The 18,165-nt window shown below is 43.7% G+C and overlaps 1 protein-coding gene across 1 annotated transcript in view; it reads right to left on the reverse strand.

The window, feature by feature from the left end:
- Positions 1–18,165, reverse strand: part of UTP20 (UTP20 small subunit processome component) — a 966,235-nt gene that overhangs the window by 801,447 nt on the left and 146,623 nt on the right. Inside the window, exons 15-18 of the mRNA XM_069229033.1 lie at positions 5,281–5,386; positions 4,757–4,907; positions 2,511–2,573; positions 642–800 (exon numbers count right to left, since the gene is read on the reverse strand). Coding sequence (XP_069085134.1) covers positions 642–800; positions 2,511–2,573; positions 4,757–4,907; positions 5,281–5,386 — 479 coding nt within the window. The remainder of the gene's footprint in view (positions 1–641; positions 801–2,510; positions 2,574–4,756; positions 4,908–5,280; positions 5,387–18,165) is intronic.

Here is an 18,165-nt window from a genome sequence, read left to right on the forward strand (position 1 = left end):
CCTTGGGGACCCTCTTTAGTACCGATGCTCTAGGTACTGGGGTACTATTAACTAGGAACTGACAGGGGTGCTAAAGTCCTGTGCCAAAAGTCTAACAACGAGACATACCTTGCCTTAAAGGAAAGAGTACTGTCACTGAGGTCTGATTAGCAGGCTTTGATGCACTGGCAGAGTCGAAAACCAGCATCTAGTAGTTCTAGAGGGGTCAAAAGTGGCGAGACATCTGCAAAGAAGTCAGTTTTCCTACAGAATGGAAATCATCAACAGACCCAAGGAGTAAAAGAAATGTCTCAAGGCCGAATACCCTTTATTTAGTACTTCTCAGGTTTAGCCTACTGTGTGGCAAACAATTAGCAAGCTGTGGAGTACCCACATCGTTCAGGAAGTTCAGTGTTTTTGTGGTTTCAGAGCAGCAGGGCTGGTGCATGCAGCAATTTACGACAGGTGTTTCCCTCCCAGGCGTATCACATCTGGCACAGCATTCTCTCACACTGACCACATTTACACCAACTTTGGATTTGATCTTTGTACATCCCAGGAGGCAACGATACCAGAGTCTTACAGACAATACAAACTGAATTTATGAGTTCTGTTAAAGTAACAACATGCATACTGAAACTTCATGTACATGAAATCCCTACCTCCTGGAAAGGACCGTTTGACACCGAAGAAGACACCAAATCATGACGCAGTCTTCTCAGGTGTAGAAGTTTCTCTCTGTAGTCATGGACAGTTGCAGGGACAAGCTCTGCTTGCAGCAATATTGCAAATACGGACTGATGCTCCTCTGCCCCCGCACTCTTAAAAACACAAGAGAGTTCTGTCAAATGCAGCACCTGTATAAATACAATGTCTAAGATCGACGTACAAACCCTAGTATCTGTATCATGATGGATATAAAAAGCTACTCAAATGAAACTTACAATATGTACCTCACTCTCAAGATTCACAAGGACCATAAAAAAGTCCCAATTGCTTTGTATGTCAGAGACAACTTTACCTTCCTTGGAATTCTGTCCCAGGAATGCTAAGAAATGGGCAGAGGATAGGAGCGTACAGGAGCAAATGGCAGAATATGGGAACTATTATTGACCAAATATTTCACATTTGTGAACGATTTTCAAGGTAGCATGTCACTTGATCGAATCCTGGAGCCAATGTTTACACAACAATAACAAAAGCAATGAAGATACTGCAAAAATATGAAATAGAACTCCACTGGACTCTTATTTCGAGCACCTTGCTCTTAGCAACATGGGCAGCACTTGAACCTGGGCAGGCTTGGTGGCTGCTTCTTGGAAGGAATTCTGGCTTAGCAAAGGGGAAAACCGTATGTCTGTAAACCTGCATCCTACTTCTTTCTCTCCCAAGAACATAAATAAGAACCTCTAACCTATCCTAAGCAAAATGCTGTACAACAAAGTTAACATGCTTGTGTATTGGTCTTGTGTAAACAGTTCTGAAGCCCATTGAGCTCTGTCTCTGCTACATAAAACTGTAACATAAACAGGTGTTTTATAATCTTAAATACAAATAAATGAGTATGCTTTTCAGAAAACATACTACTGACCCTCATACCCAAGAGGATGTGCAGTTGGTTTCACAATGCAAACAAGGAAACTTCATAACTGCCCTGCAAAGTCCAGGTCCCATAAATAAAAAAAAAAATAAAAAAAAAAAACAACTGTTCCCTTCTCACTCAATCCCATTATATTCATTGAACTAAATATACTAGTCTCGAAAAGAAAGCAAGTTTATATCTTTTCAAGTTGTAGGATATATTCAGTTGGGGGTTATTTCATAGTTACGAAAAATATTAGCGAAATCCCCAGCTTTGACTTTTAGCTTGCTTTTTCACTTTAAGTGATTTATCAGCCAAAGCAGTTCTAGAGGGATTCAAAACAAAACTACTGATGTAATTATTGCTCTATATATGATGAGCAGGTATTTACCTAGCCATCCACTTTTTACTTCATTTGCACAGATTAATGTGCAAGACAGCATTTAGCAAGTCACAATAAAACACTGATATCCATGACATAACTTCTAAATCTTACAAATAATTTAAGTTCCTACTCTTTCAAGCAACCAGTGGAATTTCCCCATTCAACATCTCTGTAGATAGACTGTAGAAACTCTTCACACTGACTGATTACAGGACTAGTTGCTTTCACCTGCCAGCTGCTGGGGTGTCAGACTATTATACTTAACATGGAGATGCAGACTTCTTCCTTGAATGTATGTAGGACACCTGTTAATCACGTATATAGTACCATGACAAAACTATTAATAGCTATATAAACAAACACACAAGGGAAAATCACAGAGGAGTCGCCATAACACGTTTCACTGGCTTGTTATGTGGGACTCAAAAATGTTCTTCCCAGTGCTGATGCAGCATTTATTTCATTGCAGAAATGGCACATAATAAGATTAGGAAAGACTGCAGACAATAAGAAATTGTTATCAAGCATCATGCCTGTGGTAGATTATCATATAATGCAACAAACCTCTGGATTTGCACGTAGTTGAGTTTCAAAATGGTTTAGAATCCTTATGGTTAGAAGCCGAACCTGTAAAAGAAAAAAAATGAAAGAAAATTCAGTGAATTGTGATTACAAAGCAACAACAGGCTGCACATTCAGTAGTTTCCCCCCGTCTGTTAAATTGAAATGTCACTGCAGTTCCCTTTTTTCAAGAATCCTTCTACAAACGAATAGTTTACTGATGCTGTACTAACCTCAGTTGTACTGATTAGTCTCTGGCTTTCTATTATGTGTATTATGATTGTGCATGTTTCGTATGACTCAATGTTTATTCAAATGCTAAGTGGGGCAGCATTTTCTCTAAAATGTTATATACACCTTTGTACCCAGATTATCATCAACACTTGTGGTAATTGTAACAGAGGATTTTTCCACCTCATGTGATTTGGTATGCAAAAAAATCTTTTGGAACTAGTTTTACTTACTTCTCTTTATCTACATCTTTCCATGCTATATCTAGACACCACTTCTACCTTTTTACTGAAAAATTATGAGTGTGCCAGCATGTATCTTTCTTCGAAAGGGATAGTATTTATACTCTTAATTCATTGTTTCTAAAAGAACCCACCTCTAGTTTATATCTCTGTGTTAATTATTGTTCTTCTTGTAAATATATTTACCTACAATGCACATTTTCTCAATTTTTTCCACTTTTCTCAGACTAATAAATTCGAAGACGAGGGCTTCTTTAGTCTCTGAATTCTATTAAGTGTTTTCCTTTGCGACTAGTACTTTTTCTCCACTATATGGGGAGCACTATAGGTGAGGCTTTTAGGGGTTTTCAGCGTGTGCCTATACTACTCACGTTTTCTGGTAGCACCGTTGATCACGTTCGCTCTACTCAGTATTTCATTATACTTTCGAATGTATATTTTTTACAGCCTTGAAAAAGCCCTGGCGTACATGCAACAAAGGGCGAAACACGTGTCGGCTGATACTTCAATGAACTTTGAATCAAAGACTATACTACGATTCGTGTGTTTATCCTACAGCCTTTTATTTCACAAATAAAGGCTGACATTTCAATAACTTTGAATCCAAGACTATACTACGATTCGTGTGTTTACTCTACAGCCTTTTATTTCACAAATAAACAACTTGATGAACTTGCATTCTGACATTGTTTAAGTGGGATCTCACTAACTTCTAGTACTGCATATTCAGTAGGAATGTGTTAATTTACATTAGCACAGACTAGCAGAACCAGAGTTCTTCTTAAATACTTGACCTATTAAGACAGTGAATCATATGAAAATGGAAACTGCTTGTGTCAGTACAGGTCTCAGGTGAAAAGGTAGCAAAAGAAACTAAAGTAATATTCACTCTCAAGCTTGTTTTTGTTAGGTTCACATGGCTTCACTTCACTAGTATTCAGAAAATACTAGGAGGAGTTCCTAATGGTTGCTTTAAATATCTTGAAACTAGTGTATGTTTTAGAAAACATGCCCATTTTCTGGCAGAATGGGTTTACTATCCTTTGTAAAGCATCACCCTAATGTCACTATTGGAAACTTAACTCCAACAATGAATTGCACAACATGCTGTCAAAGAGTGGTTCCAGTTTGTGTGTTTGGTTTCAAACATAAAATGACACTATCCTTTATATCTTCAGTTCAGTTTCATATCTAGTAAACCATTAGAAATGCTCACAATACTGCTCCCTAAGGCAGCTAAATATATAAAGCCTAACAATGGGGAAAGTTTGAAAGACAAAACAGTTCATATGACTGTATAGGAGTGTCTGACCTTCCACTTTTAACAGTAAAGGGACTGTGAGACTGCCAATACAAGAAAAGCTTCAGATGTATATAGACATATCTACAATTTTCTGTATCCCATGCACCATTTTTTTCTGCCAATATAGCCTTTCTGATTCTATTTCGCTCAGCTTTATTCCCTCCCCGCCCCTCCCTTCCCCACTGTCCAGTTAAACGTTTGGTCTGAGTTTAGAGAGTTAATACACTTCAGTATATTTTGCTTCAGGCTGCTTAGATGGTTAAACAAACTGCAACTGAACACTGAAAACGTTATGCAATATCACAGACTACATTGCCAGGATCTCTGTACCAATATTTTATCTTTATAACGTTGATAAGCTTTTAAGGTTCAATTTGCAAACTTGAACTGTGTAAAAAAATGTAAATGTATTCCTGTATTAATGTCCCAATTAGAATTATAACTTCAACAGTAGCAAAAATAAATCATCTCACCTTTGATAAATTGCTTGAGATATTTGGCTGCAGTGAGGGGAATATTTCCATTAGGTTTGCTTGGGACAGTGGCTTATGGCAGCCACAAAAAACTAATCTTGTGTAATAGAGATCAGCCATCAGCAGGACAGAGGGCTCTGAAGGAAAACGCCTGTAACCAAATGATCAATTATGGTAACCGTCATATGAAAAGTCATCACAAACACATTAATTCTCAATTGTGTTTCAAAAGAATGGGCTTATGCTCTTTGCACAGCAGAGAGTCAAAGAAAATTAGCTGAATTCAGACATATGTGGGAACATTTGTAATATAGCTTGTTTTCTTTTATATTGTACTTCACTTGAACACAGCCCTAAGAACATATTAAGTTGATTCAGTTGTTAATAATAGGTGATGTGGTAAGAGATTGATACTGTACGGATGTCAGTATGACAAACAGGCCTGGGAATGGCTGAGGTAAAGGGAAGGGAGAAAATCAAACATAAATCTTGTGGCACAAAAAGGTTTGGTAGAGTTTACTTACATTAACAAGCTCTTAACATGTTCTGAAGGTACTAACTGAAGAACTTCTGAAGATTCTTCTAAACTAAGAAGGGTGTTCATTGCCTGGCAGGCCACAAACAAGCTACCTATAAGATATAAAAACAGGAAACATTACAGCACTGAAAACAGATCTTGCTACAGCTTGCTTTGAAATGAGCATTTCAATGAAAACTATTTGGATGAAAAATGTTTCATTTAAAATTCTTCCTTCTTCAGGCAATATTTTAAGTTTTTTTTCTAAAATGATTGTTATAACTACTTTGAAACCAAAAACGAATCTTTAGAATAATCTCTCATCCTATCTCAAACTCTAGCCCTAACATAACCATGTCTATTACACTTAACACATCACTACCATCATCTTATCAGCCATATCTTGTTTTTAAACAAATGATGCTTCAAAGAAAATATATTAACTGAAATGTTTTATGAAATGTACTGTGACGAAATTACTATTTCATTATATTTTGCTTAGCTGCAGAGACTGGGCTAGGGCCACGATGCCCTACTCACTGATTTAATACAGAAATGTACATGCACACAAAAAGTAATAACCTTGTTTGACATAGTTTGACTATGAGCAGATGGGAGAACTTCACAAATAACAATTCCTACTTGGATGGAATTCTGAAGCTGTTTCTCTACCAATCATCCTTCAGCATAATGTTTGCGATGCTATTTCAGTTTCTTGAAACACATATACTATGCCCAGTTTGAAAATAAAGCTCTCAAAGTCGGGAATAAGCAGATGGGTTATCATGTAAAAGAAGTTAGTACGAGGCTGGGGAATCAGATGGAGAGAAGCATGGTGATTAACGGCTGGCAATTCATAGCCTCAAGCAGTGAGATCTGTAGCTTCTGTTCTGTAAGCATTTTTAAAGTGAATGCTACTAAGCGGAATAAAGTAAAACCATGTGAAGAACAGGGAGTGCCTGACCACAGTAATGAATGTATTGTTATTTGAGGCTTCTAAAATAATGGAAGTATGTACACCCGAATACACAAAACTCAATGCAGACAAAACATGTAGCCAGCTTACTCAAAGCATGACTGCAGAACAGCCAGATCAAAGACACTAGAGAACTATCTTGGTGCTTAGTCTAGTTAAGAATTCCCATCACAACTCCTAAGCCACCACTTATACTGTATGGATTAATAATTCACTTTAGGTATTATCTTGATTTTCCAAGTCATCAATTGCACTTTTTTTAACACAAACATATATTGAACATGCACAAACAACCTGTGAGTCAGCTACATAATAGTTAGCAGGGCATGACATGTTTTCCTACAGCATGAGTTACACCCTTTTGTGATAACTGGGGTCACAATCTCCACTCTACTATGACTCCCCCGGTTCCGGCCTTAGCAATACCTCTTGCCTTCACTTAATCAGGTAAATTTTCAGAAAAGTATCCTACTGTACTGTAGCAATGAAACAAACAAATGGTAAACACTATTTACATTAATATTTCAAATTATTCGGAGAATGTACTCTTTAAATGAAAATGAGTGGAGGTCATGTCTAGATGCAGAAATCTACCAAGACAGATAAAAAGTTAACAGAGGCAGAGTACCAATTTGTCTCTGAAGGCATGTGCAACATTCCAAAAGCAACAATCTTGTAAGACAAGGAATCAACATACTCATGTGAAATATTTTTGGAACATGGCTTTTAAAGTCACAAAAATTAATTTTAACTCAGCACGGTAAACACCTAACCATTGAGAAAGAAGAACTTGTGTTTGGGCAAACGTCTTCTCAATCGCTTGAAAAATGTGTAAAGCCCTGCCCATAATGTTTCTGTGTACCAAGAGTTTTTCATCCTGTAGACTCTACTGTCATGCAACCCCACTAGAAATGCTACATTTCTTTTTAGGGAGTTGGTAAAATTGCAGAGCTATATTTGGATATCACAAGGACACCCAAAGTGTATTACCATTCTCAATTGCAGAGGCAATGCAACTTATGCAGAAAGCGGCAGTGGAGGCAGCAAAAGTATAGTTTCTAGGCATAGGTCTTTTTACGCTTACCTGTAGGAAAGTGCCTCCTTTTGACATGTTACCCCTCACCTTTTGCCTGGTACATGATATGATTTAGACTGAAAGTGCACTGATATACTGCAAACCAGGTCGCCAGCACTTCCCCAAAACTGCACAGTTGTTACTCCAATTGGCAAAACCTAGCATCCTCTGTAAGTCACTAGTAAATGGTACCCCTGGTTCCTAGGGCCTAGGATACTATAGGAGGTACCTAAGGCATGCAGCACAAATTGTGCCCCCCCTAGGGGACTCCTCATCAAGCACATGGCAGGCTGCCATTGCCGGCTGTGTTTCATGGTGCATATAAAAGTGAAAACACGACATGGCACAGCCCGTGTGCCATGTCCCCTGACACAGAATGCAATATATGTATGTCACCCCTCTAGCAGGCCTTACAGCTCTAAGGCAGGGTGCATTATATTACATGTGAGGGCATACCTGCACAAGCAGATATGCCCTTGCTATGTCTTTGTCAATTCTCAGACATAGTAAGTGACCAGGGAAGCCATTTTAAATGCATGCGCTAGACACTGGCCAATATGAGTTCCCCAGCTAGATGATGGCTGAAATGAAGATGTTTGGTATCAAAAATCTCGGATTGGTGAACCCGCACTGATGCCAGTAATGAATTTACCAATGCATGCACCCAAAGGGAACCTTAAAGGTACCCCCTGAAAAACTACCAGTCTCTGGTGTGCTCACAGTCTGGTATCTACCCGCCTACACCCCATTCTGAACCTCTAGGGCGAGAGCCTTCTGCTCTCAGGAAGCACAGAATAAAACCCTGTCCAGGAAGACGTTGTAACATTCCCCCCTCACAGGATGACCTGCTGATTATCCTTCCTAAGGCAGCAAGCCTCAAAGGGCTGCTGCCTTTGAAATGCAAGTCTGGCTCCCCTCACAGGAAAGGAATCCACCCCCCTGTCCAGAGCCCATATGGCACCTGGACAGGTAGGAAAATTAGCTAGTCAAGAAGGTGTGCCACCTCCAGGCTAGTACCACCCCTAAGGTGGGCAAGATTTTTAAGAAGTAGCCATCTTTGAGATGGCAAACATAGGAATTCTGGAACGGGGTATACCTATTTTCCACATGAAGTGGTCATAGTGACCCCAAGGGTCAGTAGCCCATTGGCTACTACCCTACACACCCCTAATGCTCCTAAAACCAGTACTTGGGGGAGTCCCTGGCATCAGAGAAGCAGATCCCGCTGACCTGAAGAAGGAGGACATCCCAAAGACACAAAAAAAGGGGAACTGAAGATGGGTGATGGACTCAAAGCCAACCCTGCCTGCATGCCAACTTCGACAATCGTGCCAAAGCTGCTTCGTTCTCCAGCTACTTACAGTTCCAAAAGCCAGGGAAGAATGTCAGCAACAGGGAACTCCCATGGAGCAGCGGAGATGCCACCCTGCATCTTTGAAGGAGCCCAAGAACCACTGAAGACGACTCTGGATCGCCAAAACTACCACCGAACAGCACCACTGCACCCTAGCCTTCTAGCCTGTGTTGAAGTGGGCCAACAGTGCCAACCTGGTCCCCAGCCTCTCCAGAGACCCCACTGCGACCTTCACTCCAATGCCTGCAGTCTTGGACCCCCAACAGTCCAGTACACCTCTGCACCCAGACGTACGGATTGAGAAGAAGAGGACCACTGGTGTCCAGGTTTGTGAGACTTCAGCCCACTTGTTGGATCACCTGGACTGGTCCTGCAGCCTGTTTCTGTGGGCCCCCCTCCAACACGACTGCCACCCGTGACTGACACCGGACAATCCAAGAACCCTCTGCACCCGGACCACGGACAGTGAGGACCACTGGTGTCCCTCAATCCCCACTTTATGGCTCAACCAAACAGCACACCTAGCCCACTCAGTGGCTCACTGTAGGAAGTTGGCTCTGTATGTGCTATTTCAAAGTAAGGAATAGCATGCACAGAGTCCAAGGGTTCCCCTTAGAGGTAAGATAGTTGCAAAAAGAGATAATACTAATGCTCTATTTTGTGGTAGTGTGGTCGAGCAGTAGGCTTATCCAAGGAGTAGTGTTAAGCATTTGTTGTACATACACACAGGCAATAAATGAGGAACACACACTCAGAGACAATTCCAGGCCAATAGGTTTTTGTATAGAAAAATATATTTTCTTAGTTTATTTTAAGAACCACAGGTTCATATTCTACATGTAATATCTCATTTGAAAGGTATTGCAGGTAAGTACTTTAGGAACTCTGAATAATCACAATAGCATATATACATTTTACATAAAACACATATAGCTATTTTAAAAGTGGACACTGTGCAATTTTCACAGTTCCTGGGGGAGGTAAGTTAATGTTAGTTCTTGCTGGTAAGTAAACCACCTACGGGGTTCAAATTGGGGTCCAAGGTAGCCCACCGTTGGGGGTTCAGAGCAACCCCAAAAGTCACCACACCAGCAGCTCAGGGCCGGTCAGGTGCAGAGGTCAAAGAGGTGGCCAAAACGCATAGGCTTCAATGGAGAAGGGGGTGCCCCGGTTCCAGTCTGCCAGCAGGTAAGTACCTGCGTCTTTGGAGGGCAGACCAGGGGGGTTTTGTAGGGCACTGGGGGGGGGGGGGAGGGGGGGGGGTACACAAGTCAGCACAAAAAGTACACCCTCAGCAGCGTGGGGGCGGCCGGGTGCAGTGTGCAAACACGCATCGGGTTTTCAATAGGTTTCAATGAGAGACCAAGGGGTCTCTTCAGCGTTGCAGGCAGGCAAGGCGGGGGGCTCCTCAGGGTAGCCACCACCTGGGCAAGGGAGAGGGCCTCCTGGGGGTCACTCCTGCACTGGAGTTCCGATCCTTCAGGTCCTGGGGGCTGCGGGTGCAGGGTCTTTTCCAGGTGTCGGGATTTCAGAGTCAGGCAGTCGCGGACAGGGGGGGGGAGCCTTGGGATTCCCTCTGCAGGCATCGCTGTGGGGGCTCAGGGGGGACAACTGTGGTTACTCACAGTCTTGGAGTCGCCGGGGGGTCCTCCCTGTAGCGTTGTTTCTCCACCAGTCGAGTCGGGGTCGCCGGGTGCAGTGTTGCAAGTCTCACGCTTCTTGCGGGGATTGCAGGGGTCTTTAAATCTGCTCCTCTGGATACAAAGTTGCAGTCTTTGTTGAACAGGGCCGCTGTTCTCGGGAGTTTCTTGGTCTTTTGGAAGCAGGGCAGTCCTCTGACGATTCAGAGGTCGCTGGTCCTGGGGAAAGCGTCGCTGGAGCAGTTTTCTTCTGAAGGAGGGAGACAGGCCGGTAGGACTGGGGCCAAAGCAGTTGGTGTCTCCGTCTTCTCTGCAGGGGTTTTGCAGCTCAGCACTTCTTCGTAAGTTGCAGGAATCTGATTTCCTAGGTTCTGGGGAGTCCTTAAATACTAAATTTAAGGGCGTGTTTAGGTCTGGGAGGGCAGTAGCCAATGGCTACTGTCCTTGAGGGTGGGTACACCCTCTTTGTGCCTCCTCCCTGAGGGGAGGGGGGCACATCCCAATTTCCTATTGGGGGAATCCTCCTTCTACAAGATGGAGGATTTCTAAAAGTCAGAGTCACCTCAGCTCAGGACACCTTAGGGGCTGTCCTGACTGGCCAGTGACTCCTCCTTGTTTTTCTCATTATCTCTCCTGGACTTGCCGCCAAAAGTGGGGGCTGGGTCCAGGGGGGTTGGGCATCTCCACTAGCTGGAGTGCCCTGGGGCATTGTAACACGAAGCTTGAGCCATTGAAGCTCACTGCTAGGTGTTACAGTTCCTGCAGGGGGGAGGTGTGAAGCACCTCCACCCAGAGCAGGCTTTGTTTCTGTCCTCAGAGAGCACAAAGACTCTCACCACATGGGGTCAGAAACTCGTCTCTCAGCAGCAGGCTGGCACAGACCAGTCAGTCCTGCACTGAACAATTGGGTAAAATACAGGGGGCATCTCTAAGGTGCCCTCTGTGTGCATTTTTTAATAAATCCAACACTGGCATCAGTGTGGGTTTATTATTCTGAGAAATTTGGTACCAAACTTCCCAGTATTCAGTGTAGCCATTATGGAGCTGTGGAGTTCGTTTTTGACAGACTCCCAGACCATATTCTCTTATGGCTACCCTGCACTTACAATGTCTAAGGTTTTGCTTAGACACTGTAGGGGCATAGTGCTCATGCACCTATGCCCTCACCAGTGGTATAGTGCACCCTGCCTTAGGGCTGTAAGGCCTGCTAGAGGGGTGACTTACCTATGCCACAGGCAGTGTGAGGTTGGCATGGCACCCTGAGGGGAGTGCCATGTCGACTCAGTCATTTTCTCACCACCAGCACACACAAGCTGGCAAGCAGTGTGTCTGTGCTGAATGAGGGGTCCCTAGGGTGGCATAAGACATGCTGCAGCCCTTAGAGACCTTCCCTGGCATCAGGGCCCTTGGTACCAGGGGTACCAGTTACAAGGGACTTACCTAGGTGTCAGGGTTGTGCCAATTGTGGAAACAATGGTACATTTTAGGTGAAAGAACACTGGTGCTGGGGCCTGGTTAGCAGGGTCCCAGCATACTTCTCAGTCAAGTCAGCATCAGTATCAGGCAAAAAGTGGGGGGTAACTGCAACAGGGAGCCATTTCTTTACACTCACCAAACACCACACCTAGTCCTAGCCTGCAGTCTCTTTTCGCAGTGACTGATCTCCACTGGAACAAACTGGGCACCCTATGCTGTTCTGCACTTTGCACCCATCCACCTCTGTCCCGCTGAGTGTGTACTGCTGGTGCTCCCTTGGACCTTGCCCACTACTCACCTTGACTCCTTGAAATTGTTTTTGTACGTTACCGTACTATACCTGTTTGCAGAACTTGGGTTTCCTCACATATAACATTACAGAGCTCAGAAACTTTGTGTCCACTTTTTAAAGCGAAAAGAATTTCTAATTAAAATTGTACTTACCTGAACGATTTTCCTCTCATGCCTAAACATATATGGTGTGGCTCTCTTCCTTGAGTTGTGTGTCTCATTTATTGATTATTGTGTGTATTTGTAGTTGTCTTGCACTCCTGTGTGTTAGCGTAATGCTGCTTGACCACACTACCCCTAAATAGAGCACTTTGGGATAGCATGCCAAGACCTATTAACTCACTGGGGAGCCTCTGGTCTCTACACAGTATTCACATACCACAAAGGGCCAGCTTCCTCCAGTATCCATGCAGGAAGACTGCCTACTAGTCGACCTCAGTAAAGGTCCTTCCAGTGCCATTGCTTTCATTCAGAATCATCGAAATCTAACTGGACACGACAGCAGAAGTGTATGACATCACTACATCCTGCTTCTACCCTGAAGATGCTGAAGAAGCTTTCCATATTGCTCCAGAGCAACACCACAAGAAAATGTCACTCGTGCCCTAGCCACTAGCAAGTCCATGGGAACATAATGTATGATGGGATCACAAAACAACTCACCAGAAAACTACAAAAAATCCAGAAATCAGCAGTCAGACATCCTCAACCTCCCACACAGAATTCACTTCACACCACACCTCGGGGAACAACACCAGCTCCCAATACTTAACATAGTCATTTTAAACTTCTCTCACACACATATTCAAGGCACTACAAAACCTAGGCATCCACCTACCTAAACAGTCAAATCTGCTTCCAACAAACACCCCAACACCTCTTCTATGTAGGACTCCTTGTCACACACCACACCCCATGCATATACAGAACCATATCAGGAGGACAGTCATTCTCTTAAATAGCTCCTACAGAGTGGAACGACCTCCCCCTCCACATTGGAGCCTTCTATTCTCTTCTTCAATTCTGCAAGAAGCTCAAGACCTGGCTTTTCAATTAACCTACTTACAATAGGCAGGGCTGGGAACACACTTGCTAAGCGCTAGGAGTTGATATTGCACTTTACACATATACGCTTAACATAACAATGTAGGCTTCCCGTGGATAAGTCTCACCATTCCATTTATGGCAAGAAAGAATGAGTTTGATTGGGGGCTTTGAGCTCAGAATCCCACAAAACCTAGTGAGCAACAATATAATGATGCTCCTCTATATTGGAGGAGAACACAAACATTCCAACGCTGCAGACCTTGAAGATGGCTCTGTTATCATACCTTGACCACTAGAGCCATTCCATTCCACTCTGCTCTATTACTGGCATTTCTAGAGAGCATGGCTAACCAATAGGCCTCAAAGCGCTAACAGATTACACCAATAGAAATATCATGATAGAGTTACATGAACAGGATTTTTTTAAACAACTTCCTAAAGCTTAGTTCGTCGTTTGCCTTCCGTAACTTAATAGGCAGTGAAAGCCATAGTTTGAGAACCAAGTAGGCAAAAGATCTGCTACCATTTCTTGACCTATTGACCTTAGGTAACTCTCAGTAGACAGAGGAGTAGATAGGAATGCTCTGTTGGAAATGTAGGGAAAGGCCAGATGTTGTAATAACTGTGGGCCCTAACTCTGTAGAACGCTGTAAGCTATGCACAGGACCTTGAACTGTATGCTCTTATGAACAGAAAGCCAGTGAAAGAAGAACAGTGCTGCTTAAGCAGAGACATGTTTAGGTAGTTTTAGCAAAGCACGGGCTGCAGCATTTTGCACCTTTTGAAGTCTGCTTACCTCATACTGGGGACTTCCAGAGTAAAGAGACGTGCCATAGTCTACATACAACAGGACTAATGTTTGCTCCACCAGTCTCCACGTGGCCAGAGGCAGAAATAATGACGTTATTCTAAGTGTCCTCAGCAGACCAAAGTGGCTGGCAGGTAAGCTTCCTTGCTTGTAACTCCAAGGTGAGCTTACTGTCAATCTATACTCCCAGACTTTTTACAGCTGATTTGGGGGTGGGGTGACTGCCTAAAAGTTCTGACTAGTGTAGCGCGGACTAACTATTAACATCACTGCCAACCACTATCACCTCAATTTTATCTCCATTAACCCCTTCACTGGTAAGCCATTTCCCCCTCCTGTGCTAAGCTTTTTTTTTTTTTTTTTAGCTATTTAGGGTAGTCTGCGCTTAGGCCCCCATATCTTTTGGTCTACATAAGCTATCCACACCAAATCTGTGTACTTTTTTCCCCACAATCCTGGGGATTCTAAAGGTACCCAGGGTTTGTGGATTCCCCTGGAGGGGACAAAAAAAAAGTGCTGCAGAAGAAAGTGTCTGCTTTATTTCTCTACAAACGGCATCAATGAAGGGTTTGTGGTGATAAAATTACTATTTTCCCCGCTTTCAGGTTCAGGCAGACTTGATATAGAAAAACACATTTTTCAACACAGTTTTAGCATTTTACTGGGACATACCCATTATTCCTATTTTTGTGCTTTCAACCTCCTACCAGTTAGTGACAGAAATGGGTGTGAAACCAATGGTGTATCCCGGAAAGCTATAAATTTCTGACTTCAGCAAGGGGTCATTTGAGTAAATTCTTCAAGGGTTTTCTATAGAAAGTAACAGTTGAAATAAAACAATTGAAATTCAGTTGACAAAAACAGCCATTGTGTCTGTTTTCATCTGTACCCTTTTTCAACAATGGACAAAAAGAAAAAAGGGAGCACACTGCCTCACACTCAAGCAAAAAGTTAGCCCCAATGCATCATGGTAAATGCAGTCACTTCGTTTTGTGCTGAAAAAATAATCAAAAGTCTTTCACCTAAGTAGGTGCAGCAAGTGCTGTGTATCTCTGGACACGTGTTTCTAGGTTTAGCCCGTCATCAGCAGAGAGCAGCCAAGTCTGTGGGGTTGCTTGAAATGCCGCCAAAAGTCTTCTCAGGTTTATGTACCACTCACTGGCGCACAGGTGCCTCTCCAGAGCTCGTCAGCTCGTTAGCTCAAGGGAGCAGTCATTGGACAAAAAGAAAAAAGGGAGCACACTGCCTCACACTCAAGCAAAAAGTTAGCCCCAATGCATCATGGTAAATGCAGTCACTTCGTTTTGTGCTGAAAAAATAATCAAAAGTCTTTCACCTAAGTAGGTGCAGCAAGTGCTGTGTATCTCTGGACACGTGTTTCTAGGTTTAGCCCGTCATCAGCAGAGAGCAGCCAAGTCTGTGGGGTTGCTTGAAATGCCGCCAAAAGTCTTCTCAGGTTTATGTACCACTCACTGGCGCACAGGTGCCTCTCCAGAGCTCGTCAGCTCGTTAGCTCAAGGGAGCAGTCATTGGACAAAAAGAAAAAAGGGAGCACACTGCCTCACACTCAAGCAAAAAGTTAGCCCCAATGCATCATGGTAAATGCAGTCACTTCGTTTTGTGCTGAAAAAATAATCAAAAGTCTTTCACCTAAGTAGGTGCAGCAAGTGCTGTGTATCTCTGGACACGTGTTTCTAGGTTTAGCCCGTCATCAGCAGAGAGCAGCCAAGTCTGTGGGGTTGCTTGAAATGCCGCCAAAAGTCTTCTCGGGTTTATGTACCACTCACTGGTGCACAGGTGCCTCTCCAGAGCTCGTCAGCTCGTTAGCTCAAGGGAGCAGTCAAAAGTCTTAGGTGAAAGACTTTTTATTACTTTTTCAGCACAAAACGAAGTGACTGCATTTACCATGATGCATTGGGGCTAACCTTTTGCTTGAGTGTGAGGCAGTGTGCTCCCTTTTTTCTTTTTGTCCAATGACTGCTCCCTTGAGCTAACGAGCTGACGAGCTCTGGAGAGGCACCTGTGCGCCAGTGAGTGGTACATAAACCCGAGAAGACTTTTGGCGGCATTTCAAGCAACCCCACAGACTTGGCTGCTCTCTGCTGATGACGGGCTAAACCTAGAAACACGTGTCCAGAGATACACAGCACTTGCTGCACCTACTTAGGTGAAAGACTTTTTATTACTTTTTCAGCACAAAACGAAGTGACTGCATTTACCATGATGCATTGGGGCTAACCTTTTGCTTGAGTGTGAGGCAGTGTGCTCCCTTTTTTCTTTTTGTCCAATCACTGCTCCCTTGAGCTAACGAGCTGACGAGCTCTGGAGAGGCACCTGTGCGCCAGTGAGTGGTACATAAACCCGAGAAGACTTTTGGCGGCATTTCAAGCAACCCCACAGACTTGGCTGCTCTCTGCTGATGACGGGCTAAACCTAGAAACACGTGTCCAGAGATACACAGCACTTGCTGCACCTACTTAGGTGAAAGACTTTTTATTACTTTTTCAGCACAAAACGAAGTGACTGCATTTACCATGATGCATTGGGGCTAACCTTTTGCTTGAGTGTGAGGCAGTGTGCTCCCTTTTTTCTTTTTGTCCAATGACTGCTCCCTTGAGCTAACGAGCTGACGAGCTCTGGAGAGGCACCTGTGCACCAGTGAGTGGTACATAAACCCGAGAAGACTTTTGGCGGCATTTCAAGCAACCCCACAGACTTGGCTGCTCTCTGCTGATGACGGGCTAAACCTAGAAACACGTGTCCAGAGATACACAGCACTTGCTGCACCTACTTAGGTGAAAGACTTTTTATTACTTTTTCAGCACAAAACGAAGTGACTGCATTTACCATGATGCATTGGGGCTAACCTTTTGCTTGAGTGTGAGGCAGTGTGCTCCCTTTTTTCTTTTTGTCCAATGACTGCTCCCTTGAGCTAACGAGCTGACGAGCTCTGGAGAGGCACCTGTGCGCCAGTGAGTGGTACATAAACCCGAGAAGACTTTTGGCGGCATTTCAAGCAACCCCACAGACTTGGCTGCTCTCTGCTGATGACGGGCTAAACCTAGAAACACGTGTCCAGAGATACACAGCACTTGCTGCACCTACTTAGGTGAAAGACTTTTTATTACTTTTTCAGCACAAAACGAAGTGACTGCATTTACCATGATGCATTGGGGCTAACCTTTTGCTTGAGTGTGAGGCAGTGTGCTCCCTTTTTTCTTTTTGTCCAATGACTGCTCCCTTGAGCTAACGAGCTGACGAGCTCTGGAGAGGCACCTGTGCGCCAGTGAGTGGTACATAAACCCGAGAAGACTTTTGGCGGCATTTCAAGCAACCCCACAGACTTGGCTGCTCTCTGCTGATGACGGGCTAAACCTAGAAACACGTGTCCAGAGATACACAGCACTTGCTGCACCTACTTAGGTGAAAGACTTTTTATTACTTTTTCAGCACAAAACGAAGTGACTGCATTTACCATGATGCATTGGGGCTAACCTTTTGCTTGAGTGTGAGGCAGTGTGCTCCCTTTTTTCTTTTTGTCCAATGACTGCTCCCTTGAGCTAACGAGCTGACGAGCTCTGGAGAGGCACCTGTGCGCCAGTGAGTGGTACATAAACCCGAGAAGACTTTTGGCGGCATTTCAAGCAACCCCACAGACTTGGCTGCTCTCTGCTGATGACGGGCTAAACCTAGAAACACGTGTCCAGAGATACACAGCACTTGCTGCACCTACTTAGGTGAAAGACTTTTTATTACTTTTTCAGCACAAAACGAAGTGACTGCATTTACCATGATGCATTGGGGCTAACCTTTTGCTTGAGTGTGAGGCAGTGTGCTCCCTTTTTTCTTTTTGTCCAATGACTGCTCCCTTGAGCTAACGAGCTGACGAGCTCTGGAGAGGCACCTGTGCGCCAGTGAGTGGTACATAAACCCGAGAAGACTTTTGGCGGCATTTCAAGCAACCCCACAGACTTGGCTGCTCTCTGCTGATGACGGGCTAAACCTAGAAACACGTGTTCAGAGATACACAGCACTTGCTGCACCTACTTAGGTGAAAGACTTTTTATTACTTTTTCAGCACAAAACGAAGTGACTGCATTTACCATGATGCATTGGGGCTAACCTTTTGCTTGAGTGTGAGGCAGTGTGCTCCCTTTTTACTTTTTGTCCAATGACTGCTCCCTTGAGCTAACGAGCTGACGAGCTCTGGAGAGGCACCTGTGCG

Source organism: Pleurodeles waltl, chromosome 4_1 (assembly GCF_031143425.1).
Source record: "Pleurodeles waltl isolate 20211129_DDA chromosome 4_1, aPleWal1.hap1.20221129, whole genome shotgun sequence".
Taxonomy (NCBI): Eukaryota; Metazoa; Chordata; class Amphibia; order Caudata; family Salamandridae; genus Pleurodeles; species Pleurodeles waltl.